Source organism: Oratosquilla oratoria, chromosome 1 (genome assembly GCF_046742065.1).
Source record: "Oratosquilla oratoria isolate Oo_2021 chromosome 1, ASM4674206v1, whole genome shotgun sequence".
In the NCBI taxonomy this organism is placed as follows: Eukaryota; Metazoa; Arthropoda; class Malacostraca; order Stomatopoda; family Squillidae; genus Oratosquilla; species Oratosquilla oratoria.
Window position 1 is genome coordinate 128,418,947 of NC_134777.1, and position 26,708 is coordinate 128,445,654.

At 38.1% G+C, this 26,708-nt stretch overlaps 1 protein-coding gene across 1 annotated transcript; it reads right to left on the reverse strand.

Annotated features, from left to right (window-relative positions):
• P58IPK (dnaJ homolog subfamily C member P58IPK) lies at positions 1-26,183 on the reverse strand. The gene is made up of 10 exons (XM_076187539.1): positions 26,053-26,183; positions 14,332-14,442; positions 13,412-13,611; positions 10,782-10,925; positions 10,253-10,434; positions 9,043-9,193; positions 8,272-8,464; positions 6,786-6,954; positions 5,794-5,903; positions 1-1,069 (listed from the first exon to the last, which is right to left on the reverse strand). Exons 1-10 carry the CDS (start codon positions 26,129-26,131, stop codon positions 891-893), a joined length of 1,518 nt encoding a protein of 505 aa, XP_076043654.1. The 5' UTR covers positions 26,132-26,183; the 3' UTR covers positions 1-890.
• Between the last annotated feature and the right edge of the window lie 525 nt (positions 26,184-26,708).

Genomic DNA, 26,708 nt, shown 5'->3' on the forward strand with positions numbered 1-26,708 from the left:
TAAGTTTGGCCTTTAATCTGAAAACATTTGCTGAGGTCAACTTGAGACTTTCCTATGAAAATGAAGAGGTTTTGGATATAAATAAAACTGAGCAACTTATTTGTAAATTCCATCCCCCCCCAATAACTATGACATTAACATACGTTTTAATGATTTCCATATAGTCATTGTGTCTGCCTCTTCTGTTCAACCAATAGGACCTTCCCAATGTAGTGAAATGATTATAGAGTTGCAAACCATGGAGAAGGGCATGTCGGTGTATTTGGCGCAAAACACACTTTCACTGGTAAAAGGCACACTTGCTTGTCTGCCAATTGTTCATGAAAGCTCAACTTCACAACAGTAAAAATGTTATTTGTACACATTGCTTTCTTCATAAAGTCACACAGACTGTAGCAGATATACAAGTATTTACACACCATATGGAAACAGGAAATAATACACAGATGTCAAGAGAAACCTTGACTGCTGATTAAATTATTGCTGAGAGGAATTCCAAACTAAAGCTTAACCAAATGTCATTACTGAATCTGCTGAGATTAGACACTAGAACTAACCAGTGTACATTTTAATCATGACTGACAATAAAAATGTTTCCATTGTATTAATGGAGAATAAATGCAGCCAAATTATATCTTTTCATAATATATGTATATAAATAAAAGGGTTTCATAACCCTACAAGGCAAATCTTATTTTTCGAGTGCATTCAAAAAAGAGAAAATACCCTGACCTATGCAGTTTGATAAATAACAATAACAATATCAATAACAAAACTGAAATAGTCCAAAATTCACATCCAAAATGCAAATTACATTACTCAAGCCTCCTCATATACACTTTCATTTGTAGGCAGGTTTCGGTATTATCTTTTGTCTATTACAATTCTCCCTAGTTGAAATGGAATTTAAAGTTGAATGGGCCACCACCATGGAATCCACCCCCTGGGAATCCACCACCTTGATGGAAGTGGAAATGCTGGAAGGGATTGAATCCATGTCCATGTGGACCACCCTGTTGCTGCTCTGGATCCAAGGGGTCTTCTCCTGCATCAAATTTAGCACGCATTTCTGTGGAATACCCATTAGCTCTCATTATTATAAAAAAATTATTAAATAATTCTCAACAATCAAAATGCAAAGCTAAGTACTAATAGTGGCACTAAAAGGTAGAACGAGCAATGTAGGGAGCAGAAGAAAAAAGAAAACATACATACATATACCAAGGTTTTTTCCCCCTTACAAGGGAGGTAGCCAAAAAGGAAAAGGCATAAAATCATTCCCACCCATTCCATCCCTGAATACACTCCACATCCCTCCACCCTCCCTCTCATCTTAGCACCTCCTGGATGATGGGTCATCCCTGCACCTTGTCCACTGCTCTGGGTCAGAAGCAGTGTCGCAAGACGCAGCACATCCACAGCAAAACCACTTCATTAAATCGGCGACCCCCCCCTCTCCGTCCCCCCCATGCATAAGGGAGAAGACGGGGAGAAATCCCTTCAGGCTGTGTCAAAAATTGCTCACACTTACTACCTCACCCCCCATCCCCCCGCCCATTCCACCTCATGCATCACAACATCATTCATATACAACCATTCTCCATTCACCCGTCTTCTGTCCTCTCCCGTCCTTCCTCAACAGACATTCCCCTCTTCCCCAAAGCCCCTTTCACCCCATCCATCCATCTCATCCTAGGACGTCACCTTCATGTTCACTCCCTCCACATCTGCCTTCCATACCTCTTTTACTAGTCTTTCTTCACTCATTCTTTCCATGTGTCCAAACCATCCTAATACTCTTTCATCAACCCTATCTCCCAACCCCCTTTCCACCCCTGTTCTCCTCCTCACCTCCTCATTTCTCACTCCTATCTAGCCTAGTAACCCCCATCAAACTTCTCAGACACCTCATCTCAAACACATTCAAACTCCTTCTCTCTTCCTCTCTTATGTTCCATGTTTCTGCTCCATACAGTGCTGTTGGCACAATCACTCTTTCATATAGTCTCCTCTTAGCATCCATTCCCAAATGTCTATTCCTCATTACACTTTTTAATCCACCAAGGCATTTACTTGCTTCTCTCAATCTACATTCTACCTCCACCTTCACTCCACCTTTTCCTGCCACATTTGCACCCAAGTATCTAAAACTATCCACTTCCTCCAGTCGCTCTCCCTTAATGCTCACTTCCAGACTACTGCCACTTTCACCCCTTGTACATCTCATCACCTTACTTTTACCCATATTTATCTTCAGCTTTCTTCTATCACACACTCTCCCAAACTCTATCACCAACTTCCTCAATCCCTCCTCTGATCCTGCCACAAGCGCAGTGTCGTCAGCAAACAACAGCTGGCTCACCTCCCACCTCTCTCCATTTTCTTTAACCATCTCCAATCCCTGACCCACTACCCTTGCATTTACCTCTCGCACTACCCCATCCATGTATAAGTTGAACAGCCAGGGCGACATAACACATCCTTGACGAAGTCCCACCTTAACCTCTTCATTCCGGGGCACATCGCACGTCTGGCAGCATTTGCTACGTGCGATGTTGCGTCATAATAATCGCATTATAAAAAATAAAGTCAGTGCTCAATCGTTCGTTCTCTTTCACCCGTGTATTTTGATAACCATAGAAAATTGATGAAGCCAATTTAGAGAGAATGGAAATTACGTAGGCACGACTACAATAAATATAATCAAGATGCCGACGTCGGCATCATCGAGTACCCACTTGCTCCTCATGCCGCCTACGTAGGCGTCACCGTATGGAAGTGGTTAACCTCGAACCACTCACTCTCTCCATTTCCAATCCTGACACAAGTTCTACTACTCTCATAAAAACTCTTGACAGCTCCCAGAAGCTTTCCTCCTATCCCGTATATCTGCAAAACCTCCCACAGTGCCTTTCTGTCTACCCTATCGTAAGCCTTTTCCAGGTCCATAAAGGCCCCAAAAACAACCTTCCCCTTTCCTACAGCTTTCTCACATATCTTTCTTACCACAAAAATCTGATCTACACAACCTGTACCCATCCTAAATCAACACTGTTCCTCACCAATTACTCCCTCTGTTCCTCTCCTAATCCTCTCAATCAAGATCCTCCCATAAGCCTTCCCAACTACAGTTAACAAGCTAATCCCTCTGAAACTACTACATTCACACTTGTCCCCTTTTCCCTTGTAAAGTGGAACTATACAGGCACTCTACCCTCTCTCCAGCAAATATTAAACAACCTCACCAGCCAGTCCACCATCACTGTACCTCCTTTTTTTTTAGACATTCTGCATGGCATCCATCCAGACCAGGTGCCTTACCTGCTTTCATCATCTTAACAAATGCCTTCACTTCTTCCTTATTTCTCCTCCATTTTCCTCACTCATCACTCTCATTTTCTTAGCATTTCCCACTGCAGCTATCTTTCCCTCCCTATCCTCCTTCACATTTAGCAACTCCCTAAAATATTCTGCCCATCTTCCCCTTACTGCCTTCTCTTCCATTATCATCTCTCCATCTGCACCTATTACCTTTTCTTCTCTACTTGATTCCCCTCCTCTTCCTCTCTTAATTTCTTTCCAAAACATCTTTAATATTCCTTTCAAAATTTTCTGTCATACTCTTACCCCATTTCACATCTGCTCTCCTCTTTGCCTCCTTTACCTTTTGCTTTACTTCTCTTTTCTTTTCTTTGTACCTCTCATATGACTCCCTCGTCCTATTTTGTAACCAATCTGTGAAAGCTCGCTTCTTCTCTTCTACAACCTTCTTTGTATCCTCATCCCACCATTCACTACCCTTCCTTCTATTTCCTCCTGTCCTTCTTGTTCCACACACCATCTTTGCACACTTTGTGACTCCCTCCTTGAACCATCCCCATTCCTCCTCCACACCTAGCTCTACACTATCCTTCACTCCCTCCTACTCCTCCCTCAGCTTCTTCTTGTACTCCTCCTTTTCATTTAAAGAGTTCACTCTAAGTACCTCCCTACCTTTTGTCCCTTTTCTCTTCCTCCATCTATCCTCCACTCTCAACTTACCTTCCACCAAAAAGTGATCTGATATTCCCCCACCCTCTCCCCTTAGCACATGTACATCCTTAACTCTTCCTATCATAATCCTATTTACCAGTACATAGTCCATTAACGCTCTATCTACCACCCTTCCCTCCACCACCCTCTCCCATGTGTACTTATGCTTGACTTTCTTCCGAAACACTATTTGCTATCATCAACTCTCTAGACACATTTCCACCATCAACTCTCCACTACGATTCTTTCCTGGAACTCCACATTTCCCAACCACTCCATCAATTGGATCATTTCCTACCCTAGCATTAAGGTCTCCCAGTACTATTACATTGATATTTCTCCCTAAATCCTCTATGCACTCATTTAAATCTATCCAAAAAGCCTCCTTTTCTTCTACGCTCTTCTCACTGCCAGGCCCATATGCACTTACAAAAACCCACATCTCCTTTCCCAGTTTCACCTTCATCCACATTATCCTTGAGGAAACCTCCTTCCACTCCACTACACGTTTACCTATCTCTTCACTTACTAGTATAGCCACCCCTTCCCTCCATCGCCCTCTCTTCACTCCTGATAACCTCCCATTTACACTCCCAAACTTACACTCGCCCTTCCCTTTCAGCTTAGTTTCACTCAAAGCCAACACATCCATCTTTCTTCTCACAAACATACTACCTATCTCTTCCCTTTTACTCTCATCTGTACCACATCCACGCACATTAAAAGACCCAAACCTTAGGGTGCTGGTCGGAAAACTCCCAGACCCTCTTATGCCTTTGCTTTTTCTTTTAGGAATGTCCCCTGTGGGGCTACAAGGAGAAGGATCCCTATTCCCAATCCCCGTCCCTTTCTTATCGCCTCTTACGATCCAAGTGGAATTACTTGGTGGCAGTATTCTTTTCCCCCACCACAGGGAAGGTAGGCAAAAAAGGAAATGAATATTCAGAGAAATTGTACAGGACATTAACAAAGGGTTGGATGACAGCATAATGGAGGGACTGTCATAGTATAAAAGTGTGTCATAATTTCTCTATGAACAGAGTTTTCCTCTATCACAGCCAAAATGATGTGTGGCTCTGGTCTGTAGGGGCGCTCCATATAGACCCTAAAGTATCAACTGCATGCCACTTTGCCACAATAAGTATAAATAATGAAAATGGATTAGAATTCCTTCAAATTATTGAACTGTACAGTACAGAAACCCCAAGGGTTTTTTCATTCTTACAAGGGAGGTATTCAAAGTCAAAAGGCATAATTCCACTCCCACCTTTCATCCCCACCCACTCCACTCCCATCACCATCTCTCCCTCCCTCCCTCTTATCTTGGCTCCTCCTGGATGACAGACCATCCCTGCATCTCGCCCATTGCCCAGAACTCTACAGTACAGGAGAATAATATATTTTGTACTTCATGCAAGGAAGGTATGAAACAGTTGATATTGGTTAGTGCCATCATGAGTCAAAATAAATCATTATATCTTGACAAAACAAAAGATATCTGCATGAGATACACAGAAAGTCTTGACTACGCCAACTGACCCTTTCAACAGAGTAACATCTATGTATCTAAATACCAAGAGCTTTTACCCCCTTATAAGGGTGGAAGCCAAACAAAGTAACATACCTTAGATATTCTGGTTTTGGCTAATACCAAGAATTTTATTCAGTTGAGGAGCAACCTCAGGGGAGAGGGAGAGGGAGAGAGAAAGCAAATAAAGAATTGAGCACATGCTCCATTTACACTAACACGTTGAACCTCACCTTCATCTGTTAAGACTTCTTTGGCAGCTGCAATATCAATAAACATTTTTTCAGCTTTCTGTTTTTCACTTCCATCATAGTGGTCTGGATGCCACTTCTGGGCAAGTTGTCTGTGGAAAAGAGAAATAATATTGTGTTATGTTATGATACTATACTGTATAGATTATTTTGTGATAAGCATCTTTATCAATCTGAGTGTCTAACTCCACCTTAAACTAGATCCAAATTAGGTCAGGGTCCATCCATTAAATAAAATAAACAATAAAAATTAATTACTGAGCACCAATATATTGGAAGGGTGCTATACAATGTGTGTCAGTGTTTATATAAGTTTCTCCATAGTAAAACCATTATTTATTCATACATACATATATTGGAAGGGTGACATAAAATGTGTCAGTGTTTATACAAGTTTCTCCATAATAATAAAACCATTGTTTATTCATACATGTCCTTTACAAGGAAGGTGTGTGACTATGTTATTGAGAATGTATGGAAGTACAATATCCTTAGAGGATGTGCAATTTGTTGATGCCAGAAGTGAAAACAAGGGTTTACCCAAGGAAAAAGGTGAGTAGTTGGGGTGAATGAAGACATACAAGCATGTGGACAGAATGTTGAATAAGCGAAAATGTGTTTAAATGTGTACGAGCGATAGAGAAGTGAAGAAGAGTATGGAGACTAAGGTGACCTTACAGGGGTACATTGGGGATGAACCAGCGATAATGCTGGTCTTTACATGGGTCATACAGGAAGGAAAGAGAAGGGAATGTGATGGGAGACCAAGAGGGGTGGGTATACCCCTCCAATACTTTTCCCATCTTGCATCATGGGTAACAACTGACAAAATGGAGGAGGGGTAGGATTCTTTGCTTCCAACACCAATTTTTTCCTCCTTTTATCATAGCTCCTTGTGAATGAAATCTTGTCTGCTCTACGCTTTTGAAATTTGATAACCACCACTAAGAATGAAAAAAACAGGGTAGTCTTACCTGTATGCTTTTGTGATTTCTTTTTTAGATGCTGTTCTCTTAACTCCTAGGATTTTGTAATAATCTCTTTTGCCTGCTTGCTTTTTAAGTTTCTGTGCTTTTTCTACTCCCTCTTTTGCTCTATGGAAGTTCTCATCAATTTGCAATGCTTTTTGGAAATCTGCCAGAGCTGTAAAGGAAAAAAATTATCATTAATTTCCCAGCAGTCCATCAAATCACTTCATGTCTTACATACATACATGTACCTATGGCCTTTTCCCTATTGCAAAGGAAGTAGCCAAAAAACAAAGGCATAATCCACTCCCACCAATTCCATCCCCACATACTCCACTCCCATTCACCCTCTCCCTCCCTCTTATTTTGGCTCCTCCTGGATAATGGGTCATCCCTGCATCCCGCCCACTGCCCTGGGTCAGAAGCAATGTAGCAAGGAATAGCACATCCACAGCAAAGCCACTTCATTTAATCGGTGACCCCCCTCTCTGTCTCCTCATGCAGAAAATGTGAAGACATGGAGAAATCCCTTCAAGTTGCATCAAAATATCATTCACACATACTTCCTCACTCCCCCATCCCCCACCCACTCCCTTTCATGCATCACATCATCATCCATACACAACCATTCTCCACTTACCCCTATCTTCTGTCTTCTCCTGTCCTTCCTCAACAGACATTCCCCTCTTTCCCAATGCCCCTTTTACCCCATCCATCCATCTCATCCTTGGTTGCCCCCTCATGATCACTCCTTCCACCCCTCTTTTACTAATCTTTCTTCACTCATTCTTTTCATGTGTCCAAAGCATCCCAATACTCTTTCATCAATCCTATCTCCCAACTCCCTTTTCAACCCCTCTCTCCTCATTTCTCACTCTATCCAGCCTAGTAACCCCTACCATACCTCTCAAACATTTCATCTCAAACACATTTAAACTCTTCCTCTCTTATGTTCCATGTTTCTACCTTATACAGCCCTTATTGAATCTGTGTATATCTTCTATGTCATTGTAATAAAGCTAAGTCAATATTATATTTGGTAAGGTTCATCTAGAATTCATAAAACACAAAACTGTCTTTTCCATATGCATGAAAAAGAAAAAGAAAATTTCTATTAAGAACAGGTTTATTTTCTTATCAATAAAAAGGTAACCTTTCCTTGGTCCACTTAACTAAATCCTTACCATAGCCGAGAAAGATTCAAACTAGCCTCCTGAATATAGTTATTTAGAAGTGGAACCCAAACAAGAGGTGACACTTCCTAAACAGGGCCTAATGGCTATTTTACCCTTGCCACTTCATTAATCAATGTGCTGCCTCCGGTCTCTCTTGCACAAGACCCACAACCTACTACTGTACCCCACACTAACAACACCCTGACAACAACACTGTCTCTTTTCTAAGTGATTTATGGTACTGACCAAAGACTCTTGCCAGTTTCCTGGAGGCTGTGGGTCTCCACCACTTCATCATGAGACCAACAGTGTCTTACCTTCATCGAACATTTCATCAGCAATGTGGACCTCGGCTCTGTCACAGAAGAGCCGAGCTTCCTCTTTGATGCCTATGGCTTTGTTGCAGCTTTCCATTGCACTGCTTAGATCACCTGTGTGTAGCTCACACTGACACAGCTTGTCATGAGCAAGGAATTCCACTTCAGCCTCATTCTTCTCTTCCTTCAACACCTGTTTCGATAAAATGCAGAAAAGGTCAAAACACAAATTTATAAAAGGAATTGGAGCAGTGGGATGGCAAATTTCATCTTTTCCATTTATTATGGCTACTATCAGGATACTTATAGAGGAGGTCACAAGTGGGGGGAGATCCCTAGCAGCAAACAAATTCATCGCAAGGGCACACTAAATTAAACCCCCTGCTTCTAAATGTCCTCCATAAGGAGGTGCCATCCTTGCCTGCCTCTCTGAGAGGGATTGAGTTACGTAAGAACATGACAATGGAGAAGACTGCAAGAGACAGTTTGATGTCCATTACTACCTATCATTCCCATCCATAAAATTTATCTTAAAAACAACCAATTGTTTCATCCCTCACTACATGGTTACTTAGTCTATTCCATTCATTAATCATCCTATTGGTAAAACAGTTCTTGTTTATTTCCTTCTCAAATCTAAATGTCCATTAAACTGACACAAAACTCAAAAATCACTACCAGGCTATTCCACTCATCTCCATGACATTTCCTTGAGGCAATGAGGGAGCTAATGAGGCCCAGCACCCTAAGGAATAAGATGACCAAACTTACCTTTCTTGCTTTAGAAGCACAGTCTTCATATTCTTTGTTATTGACATGTTCCTGGGCATCACCAAGAAGTTTGTTAACTTTCTTAACTTTCTTGTAGAAGGTGAAGCACTCTTTGTGATCAGGGTCTAGTTTTAGGCATTCTCTGATTTCTCTGTAAAAACCAACAATAATGATAACAATACCAATGTAATAATTATAATAGTAATTATGACATTTAATAAGACTTATTAACCCACTATCGGAGAAGGAGATAAGATGGACAGAAAATCTTTATCTTTCAACCACTATCTGTGGTCTTCTTCTGCTGAATAGGACCACAGATAGTGGTTGAAATATACAGATTTTCTGCCCATCTCATCTCATTCTCCGATAGTGGGTTGATAAGTCTTATCTTACTAATGTGCTACTACATTAAATCTTCCTAATTATGACATTTATTGAGTGAAATATGCTCCTGTTGGCATACTCTTCTTTTGCCTATATTTATATACCAAGGTCTTCTTCCTCCTCATAGGGGAGGTACTCAAGGGATACACCCACTCCCATCCACTACTCTTTTTTTTCCCTCTCATCTTAGCCCCTTGTGGATGATAGGTCATCCCTGTTTCCTGCCCACTGCCTGGTACTGGGGTACTGACTGCATATTAATGTGCAGTATTAACTGCACAGTAGCATGCAGCCAATACTTTAGCGACTGCTTTGGGGCACCCCTACGGATTAGAGCCACGCATCATTTTGTCTATGTTACAGAAAGGAAGGATTCTATTTTTGCACTGCAACTATCTCTCTGTTATGTTGTTTGTTCCATCTTTAAACTGCTCTTATGTCTTTACTTTAGGGGATGGAATGGGGTTTTCTATGCCTTTGCTTTTTGGCTACCTCTTGTGTAAGGGGAAAAAAAAACCTTTGGTAAATGTTTGTATGTATGTATGTAAAACTGCTCTGTACCACTTCTTTGATTATATGTTTTCCTTTTCATCTCTGTCCCTTGTTGTAGGGGGAAGAATGAATTCTGCCATTGTTTCCCATGTGGGTCACAAAAAGAGGCTAAAGTAGGATGAAGTGATGGGACTAGGTATCCTACTCTCTGTAAACCATTCCTACGAGAAGTCAAATCTCTTCTTTTGTAACAATGATCATTCTAAATCTTAAACTAAAATATAAAAAATTACAAGCCAAACTCAACATAATCTCTTTCTACCAAACTTACGCAAGGCTCTGTTCTATATCGCCCACCATATAATAGAGGGAGGAGAGACGAAGGAATCCCTGAGTATTGTCCTGAGTGAGTTTCGTGACTGTCCGTAGATCTGTAATGGCACTCATGATGTCCCCTACGGCTTCATAGGCACTCACGCGTAGTTCTCGGAGAGAAGCATCCCAGGGGCATTGCTGCAGGAAAACATACACATCTTATCACCAAAACAGGTCAATTGATTATATACACCAACATCCCCCCTTTCCCCTGTAAAGGCAATATCAAAGTCAACACCCACACCTACTTCATAACAAAGCCCATTCAAGAGTTCATCTCACTGTGTGTTCAGTCTGTCCTTATGCCATATAAAATTACCTATCTCAGACGAGGGGTAAGATTCTAAAAATTATGTTATCTTCCTATGGGTGTTGACAGTTAATGCTGAAATGACAACCTATGGCTGGAATGGATAATTCATGTCTCTTTCTATGAACCACACAAAGCCAATATAACGAGAAGCAAATAAAAACCTTAATAGTACCTCAATAACTTCCTTTAAGACGTGGGTTGCATCCTCGTACCTCCCCGCCTTTATGCTGTGTTTGACATATTCAATGTTCTTCTTCAGGGGTTCAATTTGTGTGTATATTCGTGTAGCATCCTCATGACTTGGTTCTTTCCGTAACTGCAATGAATAAATAAATTTTATAAGTATCTGCATCAACAGTTTCTTCCTTTGAAATAAACATTCACACGCACACATAGGCCATGAAAACAAATTGAAAAAGATTAAATGTCCAAAGGGTAGGGAGAAAAAGAATTTTCAATACAAATGTATAAATGTTATAGCTTAGGTGATATAACCCAAACTGGAAAATGACATGAATCCAAATCTAAGTATGAAAATTGATATATTTTTTTTGGAACACCCACCATATTCCACACAGACCCAGACCCTTCCTTTCATCCTCCCTTAAATTTCAAGTTTCCGCTCCATATACTTCTCTCGGTGCAATCTTCCCATGAGACATGCCATTGTAAAATCACTGATCCACCTTAACAAATCATTACAAAACTGACCATAAATCAACAACACATTCATTCACATTTATGTCCACAGGAATCCATACAGTTCTCCATATAAATGTATAAAATTCCTGGACAAGAATAGATGATACAGCACAAGCTGGAACCATACATGAACTTAAAATCATACTATATCTGATTTATTCCCACTATTCAAATTACAAGAACTTTGGGTGAACACCTTGGTACCATAAGCAGTCATGAGAGTGGGTAACCAAAATAAAAAAAATCTACATTGGCTGGGGGTCTAGGGGCAGAGCCCCCGGTGGGGGTCAGGGGGCCGTGGGCCTAGGCTGAGTCCCTGGGCTGAATCACTAGTAAACAAACACATGCAAGCTGTTCCATTGATGTTGCTATTGATATAATTCAGCCAAAATAAAATATACCCCAATCATCACCTTGCTTTGCGTACATGTGTGCACCACACCACACAATGTTACACAAAATGAATCACTTGTAGGCCAGCACAAAATAAACCTCTTACACACAGGTACAGCCAACATATGAATCGCCCAAAACTTCACATCAACCAAAAAATATTCAACCACAATTTTTTTTTTTCAGGATCGTTTATTACAATCAGGAATTAATGACAAATCAAGATCACTGTCAGGAAAAGAAAAAAGGAAGAAGAAAAAAAAAAAATTAATTCCGATTTAAATCGGAAGAATATCATGCCTGCATAAGAGAATCTGTAAATGGATCTTACACAGTGTTCTCCACATATATTCTGAAATTATGGTTTTCTTCAAGAATAGCTGTGTATGGATGATACTCTGATGCAGCACAAAGGGATTTTCTCCCAGTCTTCTCTTTTTTCTATGTCTGTTGAGCAAGGAAAGGAGGGAGCAGAAGATGGGGTAGGAGTGGGGAATGGTTATGGACGGATGATATTTTGATGCAGCCCAAAGGGATTTTGCCTTGTCTTCTCCATTTTCCACATGAGGGGATGGAGAGAGAAGGGGGGTCCCAATTAAGTGAAGTGGCTTTGCTCTGGATGTTGTCATTGTTGTTGTTCCCTAGACTGGCTAAGTAGTCCCATCTCCCTGAGGAATGCCATAGCTGAAATGGGGTTTTCCCACAAATCTCTTCCCATGATTGTGTACAATGCAGTCTTTCATAATGTGTTGTATAGTATGGGGTGAAGTGTTGCATCCTGGACAGTTATCCGAGATGCAGTCATCATCCAGCCACCTTCGGTAGCTTAGAAGGACTGGATGGTGGCCACATAACAGTCTGGCCAGGTGGACTCTGTCCTTTTGGGGACTAGAGGATTCAGAGGGATGGATATCAAGGGGTCTGGCATGCAGCAATGTATTGTCTTTCAGTTTGTTGATGGTGTGATGAGCGATATGATTAAAGATATGCTTCTGGAGGCTGGTGGTTGTGGAAGATAAGAGTATTTATGTGATATAGATGTCTGGGTATTGTTTTAATGTTAATTGGCATGTGTGGCTGTTCTGCTATGTGGTGTAGTGGGCGTGGTGTATTTGTGGAGGCTACAGAAAGTGTTTGTGTACCTCTCATGTCAAGGTGATCCTTGACTTATTTCTTGTGCATTGCTTCTGACCTGGGCAGGAGATGGGGATAATCCTTCATCCATGAGGAGCTAAGATGAGAGGGAAATAAAGGTGGTGGATGGGAGTGGGTTTGTGGCTTTGACTTGGCTTCCTCCCTTCTATGGGGGAAGAAGCCCTTGGTATATGTGTATATATGTATGTATGTATGTGTATATGTGTGTATATATATCTGAATAAAATCGTCAATGATGATGTCAATCAAATAATTCTGACAGTAGTCCCCCGACTCGAACCTGATATGCCACGCTGCAAGTCTCGGGTTTGAGTCTGGGGACTACTGTCAGAATTATATATATATATAATTCAAGAATATATGAGGTGCCCCATCCCAGACAGGCAAAGACACCAGTTCCTCATAAATACATTGTCTTTAAGTGCCTTGTTTGGTCAAACTTTGGACAGTAATAACTCAAATAATAGTTTTGGCATTTTTGCCTGTCCACCATAGAGTGCCTCGTATCATCTTCAGCCAAATCCTTGCATACAAAAACTTTAAGTCACTTACCACTTTCTCTGCTTCAATGTGTGCTTCATCTAGTCGCCCAAGCTTGAGTAAAACACCTGCTCTTTGTGATCGTGCTGCTGTGAAATCTGGCTTTATACGTATCACCTCATCTAAATCTTGCAAGCCTGGTCGGAACCTCCCAAGGGCAAGATAGACAGTTGCCCTTCGATAGTAACTCAAGTAATTGCTTGGGTCTCCCTCTGCAAAATATACCTGACTTGAAAAAATTCTCTTGTAATGGCTGTGCTGACAGATACATCAATCTGATAAAATCCTCTGTGAACAAGCTTATCTAAGAATGAAATAATATTAAAAAATTCTACACATATCTTGCATACCAAAATACTACTATTTCCATACAAACCTAAGCTAATCATTTATCATATAACTTGCATTACTCTTGAGAGAGAGAGAGAAAAAAAAAAATATATATATATATATATATATATATATTTATATACACACATATTAATCAAAGGAACAAATATATAGAAATACTCAGGGAAGAAAAAAGAAACTATGAAAAAGACATAATAGAAAAATGTAAGCCAAAACCATTCTCTTGATATTCAAATGGTAAATCAAAAAATTAACAGGAAATAGTGAAACTACACCAAGGGAATACACATTATACAGAAGATACAGAAATGGCTGAAGTCATGAGCAAACACTTCAAGTCGGTTTACACTAGAGAAAAAATGCAACATCAGGATAAACCTCTCAAATGACTCTATTCAACAAAAAACAGCCAAGGCTAAGGAGTCTTTATGAAACAAGACTCTTTGCAGTACAGCCCATAGACATACACTCATAAAACTGTCTGGTAGCTAAAAACAAAATCCATCAAGAACATCATTATATTCAAGGTGTTGATATTTGATTACTACTTGAAAACTAAAACAATACACTGCTATACTCACCAATCGCTGCATGGAAATGAGACAAGGCATCATGAAGCTGACCCCTTGCTAACATCTGAACACCCATCTGTAGATGACGGTCTACTTCAGCGGCACTTGTACTTTCCACTTCTGAAGAGATAAATCATATTCTTATTTATTTTTTATATACTTTTTGTATTTCTTCCCATATAATTCTACAGGGAGTACACCAGCCTCTCTTATTTCGTCAATAATGTATGCTTTATAATTATGGTATACTTTTTTTTTTTTAATTTCTATTTCCTTTTAACTGATCCTAACAATTCTCAATAAGACAATGTGTGTTTTGTGTATATGTGTGTATTTTACCTAGTTGTATCTTACAGGAAGGGGAGCTGTGCTCGTTGGTATCCTGTTTTTGTATCTTGGAGTATCTAGTTTGCTCTTAAATTCATGTATGGTTTTTGCACACACTATTATTTCGTCCAATTTGTTCCAGACATCAGCCACTCTGTGTGGAAAGTTGTTCTTTTTCAGGTCCCTTCTATAACTGTCCTTTTTGAGTTTCTTTTCACATCCTCTTGTATTTTTCTTATCCCAATTTAGTAAGTCTTCTCTATCAAGGACTTCCATGCCTCATGTGATTCTATAGATGGTCAATAGGTCATCTCTTTCTCTTCTTTGTTCCAGAGTCGGTAATTCCAGCTTTGACAATGTCTCCTCATATGACAGTTTTGAAAGAGTTGGGGCCATCTTCATAATTGCTCTCTGGATTCTTTCAATTTTCTTTATATTCTTTTTAGTACTGGGTGACCAGTGTTGCTGCATACTCCAGTCTTGGCCTTATCAGCATGACTACTATTTTCTTCATTTCTTCATCCAAGTAGGTAATGGCCACCTTTATTAATATTAGCAAGTTGAAGGTTTCTCCAACAATTTTATTGTTATGTTTATCAGGCATCATGTCTTTTGTGATAATTACTCCCAGGTCTTTTTCAGAACTCACTTTCTTTACTTCTTTTGTACCAATTTTATACTGTCCTGATATTCTTTTTTTACTTTTTCCAAATTCCATTAAGCTACATTTCTTTATGTTGAGGTCCACTTCCCACTTCTGACTCCATTCCCAAACCCTGTTTAGATCTTTCTGTGGTGACTCACAGTCTGTTTGTATTTTCCTCATCAGTTTTGGGTCATTTACAAAGAAGTTCATGTAACATTCTATACCCTCATCCATGTCATTTACATATATAGCAAACATTATCGGAGCCAATACTGATCCCTGTGGGACACCACTGATCACTTAAGTAGAACTCTATCTCTGAGCACTACTCTCATTTTTCTTTCATGCAAGAAATCCTCCATCCATTTCAATAGTTTTCCCTGTATCCCTGGTATGGTTTCCATTTTTTTTTTCTTTAATAATTTTTTGTTTGGTACTTTATCAAAATCTTTTGTAAATCTAGGTAAGCACAATCAGCCCATCCATCCCTTTTTTGTATTATATCTATTAGTCTTGAATAGAAACAGATCAAATTTGTGGCACATGACCTTCCCTGTCTAAATATGAATTGTCTCAGGTTTAGTATATTGTTTTCCTCCAGATGTTTTGTCCATCTGTTTTGTTAATAACTTTTTCACAAATTTTGGCTACTGTACTTGTAAGAGAAACCAGTCTGTAATTTGTTAGGTCTTCCTTGTTTCCACCTTTATATATTGGTACAATATTGGCATTTTTCCAGTTTTCCAGTATTTTTCCTTCTTTGAGAGCAGCTTATTACCTTGTATACTTTGTCTATTACTTCATCTATACATTCTTTTAGTATCCAGTTTGCAATTCCATCTGGGCTGTGCAGTTTCTTGACATCAGGTTTTATTATTTGGTCCATTATTTCTTTTCTTGTTACAATGATCTCTCTCATGGGCATGGATCTCACTTCACTTCTTTTATCCTCATGGTGTATATTTTCTCTGGTGAACACAGACTTGAAGTGTTTGTTCGTGACTTCAGCCATTTGTATATCTGTACATTCTATGTTCCCTTGCCATAATTTTACTATTTATTTGCTTTTTAGTTTACTGTTCACATACCTATATAATGATTTTGTTGGTCCTTACATTTTTTATTATATCTTTTTTCCTCCCTGTATACTTTTACATATTCATTCCTTAGATTGATATATATTTGCCACTTTCCCGGTTTTTACTTTTTCTCCATCTTTTCCAAGCTTTACCTCTTCTAGCTTTTGCCTCACTACACCTTCTGTTAAACCAACACTTAATATACACCTTTTCCTGTTTTTGTCTTGGTACATATCTATCCACTTCATTGTAAATTTCTTTCAAAATCATCCATTTCTCTTCCACTTGTGTCTCTTTATTGTAGAATTTTTCCCAATTCACTTTTTGAAAGACGTTATTAAGTTTCCCACAGTCCATTTTATTATACATCAGTCTTCCTTTTCTGTATTTCTCATTTCTTTCCATATATACATGACCTCTTTTAGTTCAAACTCAAGTATTATGTGATCACTCTTCCCAATTGGTGTCTTGTATTCAATTTTATCAACAATTTCAGGCTCTGGTGTAAATATAAATATTAGATCTAGTCTTGACAGTTCTTCATTATTTCTACATCTGGTACTTTCTTTTACCTATTGTGTCATTGTATATTCTAGTCAATATATTTCCCCAAAGGTCCTCTCCACCTTTCACTATCATCTCTTCCCAACATATTTCTTTGCAGTTAAGATTTCCCATAAGAACTACAATTCCTACATCCTTCAGCATCTAATCTAATGAATGCCTTGTGTCTTTTAACATTTTAGAATAATCGCTCTCTTTCCAAGAACCCATTTTTTGGGGGCACATAAGTCACCAAACTTCCTACTTTTCATGTTACTATTTTCAACTTTTATCATGATCTTTTCCACACTATTTTCTCCCTCTGTAAACTTCATCACATTTAAGTTTTTCTTAGTCAAAAACATGACTCCACCTTGTTTTTCCTTTCTATTTTTCATCCAATGATTATATAACCCTTGTCCAACACTATTTGTTAATTTCGTCTCCACAATTCCCACTATACCTGATTTTTCTTCTGACAAATAATCATTTAGTTCAATTAATCACGAGATCAAGCAGTCTATGTTAATATTAAGTCATTTTTATTTTTTTCCATCTCTATCTCGTTCCGTTACTTTTTTTTTTCTTAATATACCATTTTCTCAACCTTATGTCTAGTACTCTCCAATAGAACTCCTTTTCAATTTCCCTTCTTTTCTCATTCTTTTTTCTTTAGCTTCACTTAGTGTCTTCTTTCTTTTTCATCATTCATTTCTTTTTTTACCCATTTACTTTTATAGTTTTCACTATTTGCTAACCTTCCTTCTTTTGCTAATACTTCTACCATTTGTGACCTTAATTTGATCTTTAGAGGTCAATTTTTTCTTTTGAGAATTGCCCATTTTATGCACTTCTTCTAATTCCTTTTCTATTTCTTGTCCTTCATCTTGTACTTTCAGAATTTTTCTTGCTATTTCAAAGAATCACAAAGGTGGAGCATGCTGACAGAAGACCTTTTGGTCCATAACTAGGTCAGGTGCAGAAAAAAATATATAATGATAAATAGAAATAATAAAAATTATAATAATATAAATAATAATAAATAAATAAATACATAGGTATAGTTAAATAAACAAACATGTAAATAGTAAATAATAGATTGACAGATAACTAACAAATGAAAATCAAGCAAATAAACAGAAAAATAATAACAAAAAAATAATATAAAATAAATGGCAGTCATTACAGCATCATGCTTAGGTGTTTATCTAAATGAATCACATCTTGCTTAGGTGTTTATCTAAAAGAATCAATCCTTCTCTTTTTCTCCCAAGTACCTAACTAGGTTATGTTTTTCCTTTATACCATATACTACTATGCACTTTTTTTTCATCTACTGTGTCTCTAACCCAATTTTCTTTCTCTTCAATTACTTGAATAACTGTGTCTTTGGTTTTTTTCCTGCATTTGTTGTTGGATTTCTTTCAAAGCTCTGTTGGTTTTCTTGTTCCTTTTTCCATTTTTTTTTCTTCTAATTTTCTGCAAGATTCCCCTCCTATACTTTGTTCAACCTTCTTGGGCACTGCCTTCATTTGTTCACTCACCTCTCTTTTTAAGGTCTCACTATTGGTGGTATTTTTTTTTGTTATCCTTTCATTTTCATTTTCTACTTAACTTTTTTTTTTCAATTCATTTACCTCGCTATTTATTTCCACATTTTCTTTCTTTAAGTCCCTCAGTTCTTTGAAGGTTTTATTGTACTCGTTTTTGGTGCATAATTTCTTTCTTTAGTTCCCTAATCTCTTGATCCCATGATCTCATCTCCTTTTTTATAATTCTACTCAGTCTTCTGTCATATTCTGTGTGTGTATGATTCACTTTAGTCTTGGATCATGTGTTGGGCTTGTGATCGATAGTTATTTACCTCCTGGAAGAGAGCTCAGGTGCTCATATATGACCAATCTATGGGTAATGCTGTAACCTTACCCCCCCCCCCCCACGAGAATTGGAGTAACGACTCACAGTGCAGCGATACTGAAATTATTTCAATCCTGGGTAGGATTTGAACCTGGACTGCCATAGCAGCAGTTGCAAATGCTACCACTTCTCTGTCAAGTCATGTGTGTGTCACAGGAGGGTTATATGACTTATGGAACTTTTATCCCAGATTGTAATAGTTGTTGATCAAGTCTCCATATAATTGAGTAGTTCCTGTAAGCTAAACACACAGGTGTGTGGGAAACCAACAGGTGTGTGGTTAGCTTTGGTGAACCACACACCTGTTGGTTTCCCACACACCTGTGTGTTTAGCTTACAAGAACTACTCAATTATACAATAATGAGTAAACCTATGAATACCTGCTTCCTGATACCTTCATCTCTGTAGCTGCATCAACATTTCTTCCTCTACATCTAAAGAAACATCATAACTGTTGCCTTAAATTTCACAGACATGATATCTACAACCCATGACAGCTAGCAACAGCCTTTGGGCCCTGTGAAGAAACTTTGGACTGTTCTCTGCTGTATTTACCTAATTGTAGTATACAAACTGGAGATGTTTAAAGAAAATGTAGAAAAGTAGGAGGTGAGCCAGTTGTTGTTTAATGACACCGTGCTTGTGGCAGGAGGGATTATGGGAGTTAGTGACAGTTTGGGAAGGTATGCATTAGGAGAAAGTTAAGGTAAATGTGGCCAAAAGTAAGGTGATGAGATGTACAAGGGTAGAGGGTGGCAGTGAGTTGGAAGTAAGTCTAGAAGGAGAGAGGCTGGAAGAAGTGGATAGCTTTAGGTATTTGGGGTCACATGTGACAGGAAAGGGAGGAGTGGGGCTGGGGGTAAATTGTAGATTGAGAGAAGTAATTAATGTCTTGGGGGATTAAAAAGTGTTAAGATAAATAGGCAACTGGAAATGGATGCAAAGAGGAGATTGTATAACTGTGCTGATGGCATTGTATTGAGCAGAGACTTGGAATTTAAGAGAGGCAGAGAGGAAAAGTTTAAATGTCTGAAAAGTATGGTAGGGGTTACTAGGTTGGATTGAGTGAGAAATATGGAGATGAAAAGGAGAGTAGGAGCAGCAAAGAAGGAAGATAGAGCTGATGAAAGATTTTTGGGATGGTTTGGACACATGGAAAGAATGAGTGAATAAAGATTGGTAAAAGAGGTGTGGAAGGCAGAGGTGGAGGGAGTGAACTTGTGGGGATGACCAAGGATGGGGTGAAGGGGGCACGAGCAAGAGGGGAATGTTAGTTGAACAAGGAAGGGAGAAGGCGGGAGAAGGCAGGAGATAGGGATGAGTAGCGAATGTGTATAGATGATGTTATGCAAGGAAGAGAAAGATGGGGGATGATTTGGTAGGGGGGTGCTTATGTATATTTTGACACAGCCAGAAGGGATTTCTCCCCATCTCTTTTTCTGCATAAAGGGATGGAGAGTGGGGTGCCAATTAAGTGAAGCACCCTTGCTGTGGATGTACTGTGTCTAAGTGCATGGCATTTGACTCAGGGCAGTTGGCAGATGCAGAGATGACCTCTCATATGTGAGGAGCTGAGATGGGAGGGGTGGAGGGAGTGTGGAAAGGAGTGAAATGGGTGGGAGTAGGTACATGCCTCTGACTTGTCTACCTCCCTTGTAAAGGGAAAAAAGCTCTCATTATATAGATATAGATAGATAGTATACAAGAAAGGAGCAATGCTTGTTGGACCCCAGCTATTCTCCAATTTATCATACCTAGCCTCAAATTCATGTACTGTTCCAACTTAATCTATATGCTTGATTTCCAGTTATCATATTAAGATTTGAATTCATGTATTGTTCTAGCTTGGGATATATCACCTATACTATTTCAAGTATTTATGCATCAACTGTATATGCAAAACTGTATTTGTATCTATATCCTTTACATACGTAGTCTTTCTTAATTTGCTCACATGATCTCTTGATAAGAGTAGAATGGGCGGGAGTGGGTAATTGCCTTTTGGCTTGGCTACCTCCCTTGTAAGGGGGAAAAAGCCCTTGGTATATAGATATAGACAACCTCTTGAAGCCTTAGTGAGGGTCTATTTCTATATCACTGGCTAGGAGGAGGATGACAGGGGCAGTAACCTCTTATCAATAACAATGGCCCTTGTGCCCTCACACATTATCTAGTGTATTCTATAAGGTCCATGTTGGGCATTAGATTATCTAATTCTGCTTAATCTATTGTCAGTCTGTTTCCCTAACCCTTAATATAACTAGATAAGGCTTAGTCAAAAAGGTTGACTATGCACTCAACAAGATTAATGTGTATTACAGCCACTGGCTAATATAACTAAACAAATCCAACTGACCAAATATAAATCAGGTACATTGTGTATGAAGTCCCTTTGGAATGCCTGCCAATCAATCAATTCATCTATTCTCTTGCCGGAGATCCACAGCCTCAACAAAACAAGCCACAGTCATTGGTTCAACTAATAAGTAACTTTGTGAAAAGATTTTAGAGGAGCTGTCTGAGATTAGTATAGGGGAGTGTAGTATAAGATGTTCTATGTCTTCTGTGTGGTGGTTGCATCATGTGCATCTAGTGTCTGCAGCTCAACCAATTTTCTGTTGGTAGTGGAAGGTGATGACTTGGATACACATATACAAGGACTATTCTTGCTTGCCCAAGGAACAATTTATCTTCTGGGTTGATTTGGTATTCTATTGTATATGTTTTAGTATGGAAATGTGGGGTAATGAGGGTAAGTTGTTGCAGATGTTTGAGTAGAATGCTGCTGGAGATCTCTTCTTGTTGTGTATGGTAGTCTGTGCTTGAGCAAAGTGATGTTAGAGCTGGATGGGTCCATAGGTGCTTGCATAGAATTGTGTACTTATATCATGTGCTTTTTGTCCCAGTGTGTGTGTATATGTCACTGATATCATTTTAGTACAATCAGTTATAATTCTTAAGACTTTATTTTGTACTGTTTGTTGCTTGTTTTTGTTTTCTTAATTGTTGGGTACTATGCTATTGAAGCATGGATAAAAATTGGTTCTTATGAGTTCTTCATACAGTATTCTCCAAATCACATGGTATGACTATTTTGAGTAAGTTCATTTTCTTATCTGCCATCAGTATAAGGTCTTTTGTGTGAGGGGTAATGGTCATGTGTTTATCAAATGTAAGGCCAAGTACTTAAATATTTTTGTCCAATAGGAAAGGCTGGCCATCTTATTCAAACACTTGGTATTTCTTTGATTCTCGATAATCAGGGGCAAGCAAAGTCAATGAGAACTTCTGAAAGGGTTCTAACATTATGTCCAAAATAATAATGGAAATTTAAACACACAATGACAAGAAATGACTTCTTGGGTGGCATGGCACAGATGGCCGAGTATCTCATAACATCTATTGGGGATCAAAAGACTGGACAACAGTCTTCAAAGTCCCTGTCTATTCATGAAAAGGAACTTACCCCCCAAACACACTTGGGCCACCAACTAACGGAGTAAAGTAGTACTGCCCTCTGTTAAACACAGGTCACGACATTTACTGAAATTCTAACCATGTTATAATACCAAAATAAAAAGTAATGCACCTTAGACAAGTGAAAAGGTGGACTTTGTCCATTTGTTCTGTTAACTGATGAAGATAGAAAGATAGTACTTGAGTTCTTTTCAATCAGTGTCAAATTTGTCATTCCTATTAAAGATAATTGAAAATGTGATTCTAGACCAGCTAATACAGTACCTGGATAAATCACAGTTTCTACCAGACAATTAATCTGCCTACAGGCACCTATACTCTACTGAAACTACCCTTTGTTTAGTTTTGAATAATTTAATTGTAATGATGGATGAATGAATGTATGGTGTACTGATTATACTAGATTTGAGTGCTGAATTTAATAGAGTAGAGCACAATCTATCCAGGATTGTAGAAACATTGGAATAGAGTATGAAGCTCTTGACTATTTAAGGATTTACCTTGAAAACAGAACTTTTGTGTGTTCAAATTGGGAAAACCTTTTCTACTAAAAAAGGCCCAATTTTGTTTTGTGTATACATAATATATAACTCTCACTTTTGGTCAGAAAGCATGGAGTTGATTTCAAATTGTATGTACACAACAGACTGCTTTTTCTGTCAATGCATGTTGCAAACACTGAAGCTAGGCTTAACAGAATAATGAAAGGTGTGGGTAATTGGATGAATTCCAAGCAATTAAGGTTTAATGAAAACAAAAAGTAATGTTAGGGAAACAAAATTATCTTAATGCTTAATATTTCAAGTCTTCAAACTAATGAAAATACTATGACGGTAGGAAAAGCAGTCAAGGATTCGTGGAGTGATAACCGACTGCAATTTTTCATTCAATGACCAGATTAAACAGGTGGTAAGAACAGCTTTGTACCACTTAGATATTTAGCATTTGTCAGGAAATACCTGGATGAAAAGACTATGAAGATGCTTGTCCATAATCATGTAATTAGTAAACTTGATTACTGTAACTCTCTGTATTATGGGCTGTCAAACTATCTCTTAAAAATTCAACTTGTTATGAACAGAACTGCAAAGCTAATAAAAAATCTGCCACTGCACGGATGGATAACATCTACTGTACACTTATAAATTTATATTGGCTACCAATCAAGACACATAATCTATAAAATATGCATTTTGATTCATCAAACAGTACAATTTGAGAAACTGGGTTATTTAAGGAATTTATTGCAAGACTTTCAATTGGATAGAGGAATGACACCGAGATATCACGAAGAACTGCATAGACTCCATGGGCCAGTAGTTAACCTGGGATTAGGCTTTAGAGCTTTTGAAAAGAGGGCAAATTTTTAAGAAGTGCACACCTATGCAATATACTAATATAAATGTTTTCTTGGCAGAAATCAACAACAGATAAAACTGCTAAAAGCAATACACAAATGAATGTAGCTGCTGTGACTGCTTGAGACGCCATCTTTGTTTTGGCAGATGTGGAGGTCTAAGAAATTAAAGTATGATAAATTTGTCTATTCTAACCTAACCTAAGCTGCATTTAGTTATGCAGTCCTTATAATTCTAGAGGTCAGCAGGGTCATTGTTGTCATCTTCGACCTTTGAATCTATCAAAACATAGATGGCATTTCACGGAGTCACTGCGACTTTGTTCATTTGTGTACCTCTTTTATCAACACTTTCTGCTATGGATTTCCACCAAGAAAAACATATACTACATTGATGTATTATATTAAAAAAAAAAAAAAATAATAATAATAAAAATAATATATATATATATATATATATTTATCCAATCTTCTTTCAAAAGCAAATACACTTGGTGTTTCTACAATAGTTGATGCAAGGTTATTCCATGTGTTGACTATTTCTACAAATAAGATTTTGCTTCAGCCTTGCACATCTCTTTTTCATTGACTTGTACTTGTGTCCTCTTGTAGCTATCCCCATTTCGTACTTTCCAGTTATTAGTTTATATGGTTCAATCATACCACCCCTCAGTCTCTTGTGTACTAGTGTAGGGAGCTGCAGCACTTTCAATCTCTCTTCATTACTTAAGTTCTTGAGTCTCAGAATCATCTTTGTCGCTCTTTTCTGTATGTTTTCCAAAAAGGTTATATCTTTTTTTCTAATTGGGCTCCTGATTATATTACCAAATTTAAGATGAGGTCTCACTAATGCAATATAATGTTTCTTGAAATTTTCTTGGTTTAAGTAGATGAAAGGTCTTCTGATAAACTCAATAACTCTACTAGCTTTATTAATCTTTTCACTTGTATGTTTTTCAAAATTTAATTGTTCATCCACCATTATGCCCAAATCTTTTTCTATGTTAGCTCTCTCTAAAGATACTAGTTGATCTTCGTTCCTCATCATGTAGGCTATTGGCTGTGTTCGTGTGACTTACCGGTAGATCTTGACACTGCCATAATCTTGCACTTCTCAGGGTGAAGTTCACGTAGCCATCTCTCTGACCACTCTTGAAGTCTATTTACGTCATTTTGTATTTCTTGATCAGTGGAGTTCACTATCTCTCTAAAGCATTTTGTATCATCCACAAACATATATAAAGTTGAGGCAACATTATCCAACAAATCATCAATATATATAGTATATACCAAAAGTCCGATGACACTACCTTGAGGCACTCTGCTTGACAGAGCTGGGCCTGAAACTTCATTTAAGGTAAATAGTAAACACTAATCATCCCTAAGGCTGCTCTTTTCTTTTCATTATTTTATTTTTCATCTATTTATATATTGATTTATTTTATGACATTCTGGCAAGTATGACCTACTTTCTTTTCTGAAGCTCATCCACTACGGCCTTCAAACCACACAGTTTATATTTTGCTATAAATACTGGATCTACTAATGTTTATTACTGGTATTTCTGTGTTCTGAGTAAATTTCACAGAAAAAATCAACCTCTCAAAAGTAAAACAGTGAAAATATATCCATACTAGGTTGATAGTGCTGTTACTGTACTCAAATGTCACAGTTTTATTTAGAAACCATGATCCATTTAATACCTAATTCTTGTAATGCCTTCTCAATACAGCGGATATTTGATAATATTTGTGATTTTGTCTCTTATTTGTGATCAGCAGTCCCTTATTTGTTATTATATATTTCATCCTCATTTGTCTTGAATCCACAAAGTTAACGAGTATGGGCACACCTTGCACAGTTCCAATCACTGATGCAATTTCAAACATTGGCTGAAGCCCCAACACTTAATCTAAAGACACTTCAACTTCAAGTATCATTCTGACTGTAACTAGTAACCTAGTTACTAGTGTTTATTGTCATTGTTGTTGTTATATCATTATAAAAAATATAATCATCTACTCGACACATAATCTAAACTTGCAAATGACAATTTGTCTCTATCCTGTTCTACTAGTAGCTCTACAATAAAAGTTTGCTTTATTGACTTGGGAATGGATGTCTTCCTTCTCGCCTGTGAAATAACTTTGCCGTGATGGGTCGTATTTATGGACGATACCTCCGAGATTCCCCTGCCCATCTAATCAACCATCTAAATGAGTAGTATGGCAGTAATTTATGACAATTATGTCAGTTTCTAGTGTTTCCTGGATTTTGGAATTTAGAACCCCATTAGTAAATTTACGGTGTTCTGCATTTCCAACTTCCATGAGCAGAAGCAATAATATATAATGCTATTTATACAACTGTGGCTTATACTTACCTAAAAAAGTCACGTCTGATGTTACAAAAAATATCCATAATGAGTACAGAGTCCTATAACACGACTTTGTTAGCGACATTTTTGAACACACTACATATCAGCTGACGACACACTCATATCATAAGAGAAAGATATCAACAAACAGTTACGATGGGGTCAGATTGAAGCATCATTCAAATAGTTTCATATAAGATAAAAAACATTCAAATATTAAAATAGAGTAGTATTTGTATACTTAGCGATGCTATTTTGTTTTCTCATTTGGGATCCTGTCCTTAAATCATAGTCCTGGATATAATCGTGGTTTTGTGTGATTGGAGGGTGATATCTTCGCGCGAAATTCAAAATAAAGCTTATATGATACTATCGACAACCCTGCCTTTAGAAATAAGTGCATAAAATAAAATTATTCGATTCATATTAATTATAAATTGTGTATATGTGCATATGAAATGTTAATCCAATCCAAGTAAAGTATTGTTTACCATACATCAGAGGGATGCAAGATCTCAACTATTGGGATCGCCTGGGAGCACTAGGTCTCTACTCCCAACAAAAGAGGAGAGAAAGATTTAGGGCCATTTACACATGGAAAATCCTAGAGGGACTTGTTCCGGACCCCACGCCCTCAACAAACAAGCCATACCACAGTGTAA

Coding starts and splice junctions, on each gene's coding strand:
- P58IPK (XM_076187539.1), bottom strand. CDS start 26,131: ATGTCGCTAACAAAGTCGTGTTATAGGACTCTGTACTCATTATGGATA. Junction 8,465..9,042: donor GTGCTTCTAAAGCAAGAAAG/GTAAGTTTGGTC, acceptor TTATCGAAACAG/GTGTTGAAGGAAGAGAAGAA. Junction 1,070..5,793: donor AGAAGTCTTAACAGATGAAG/GTGAGGTTCAAC, acceptor GGTATTCCACAG/AAATGCGTGCTAAATTTGAT.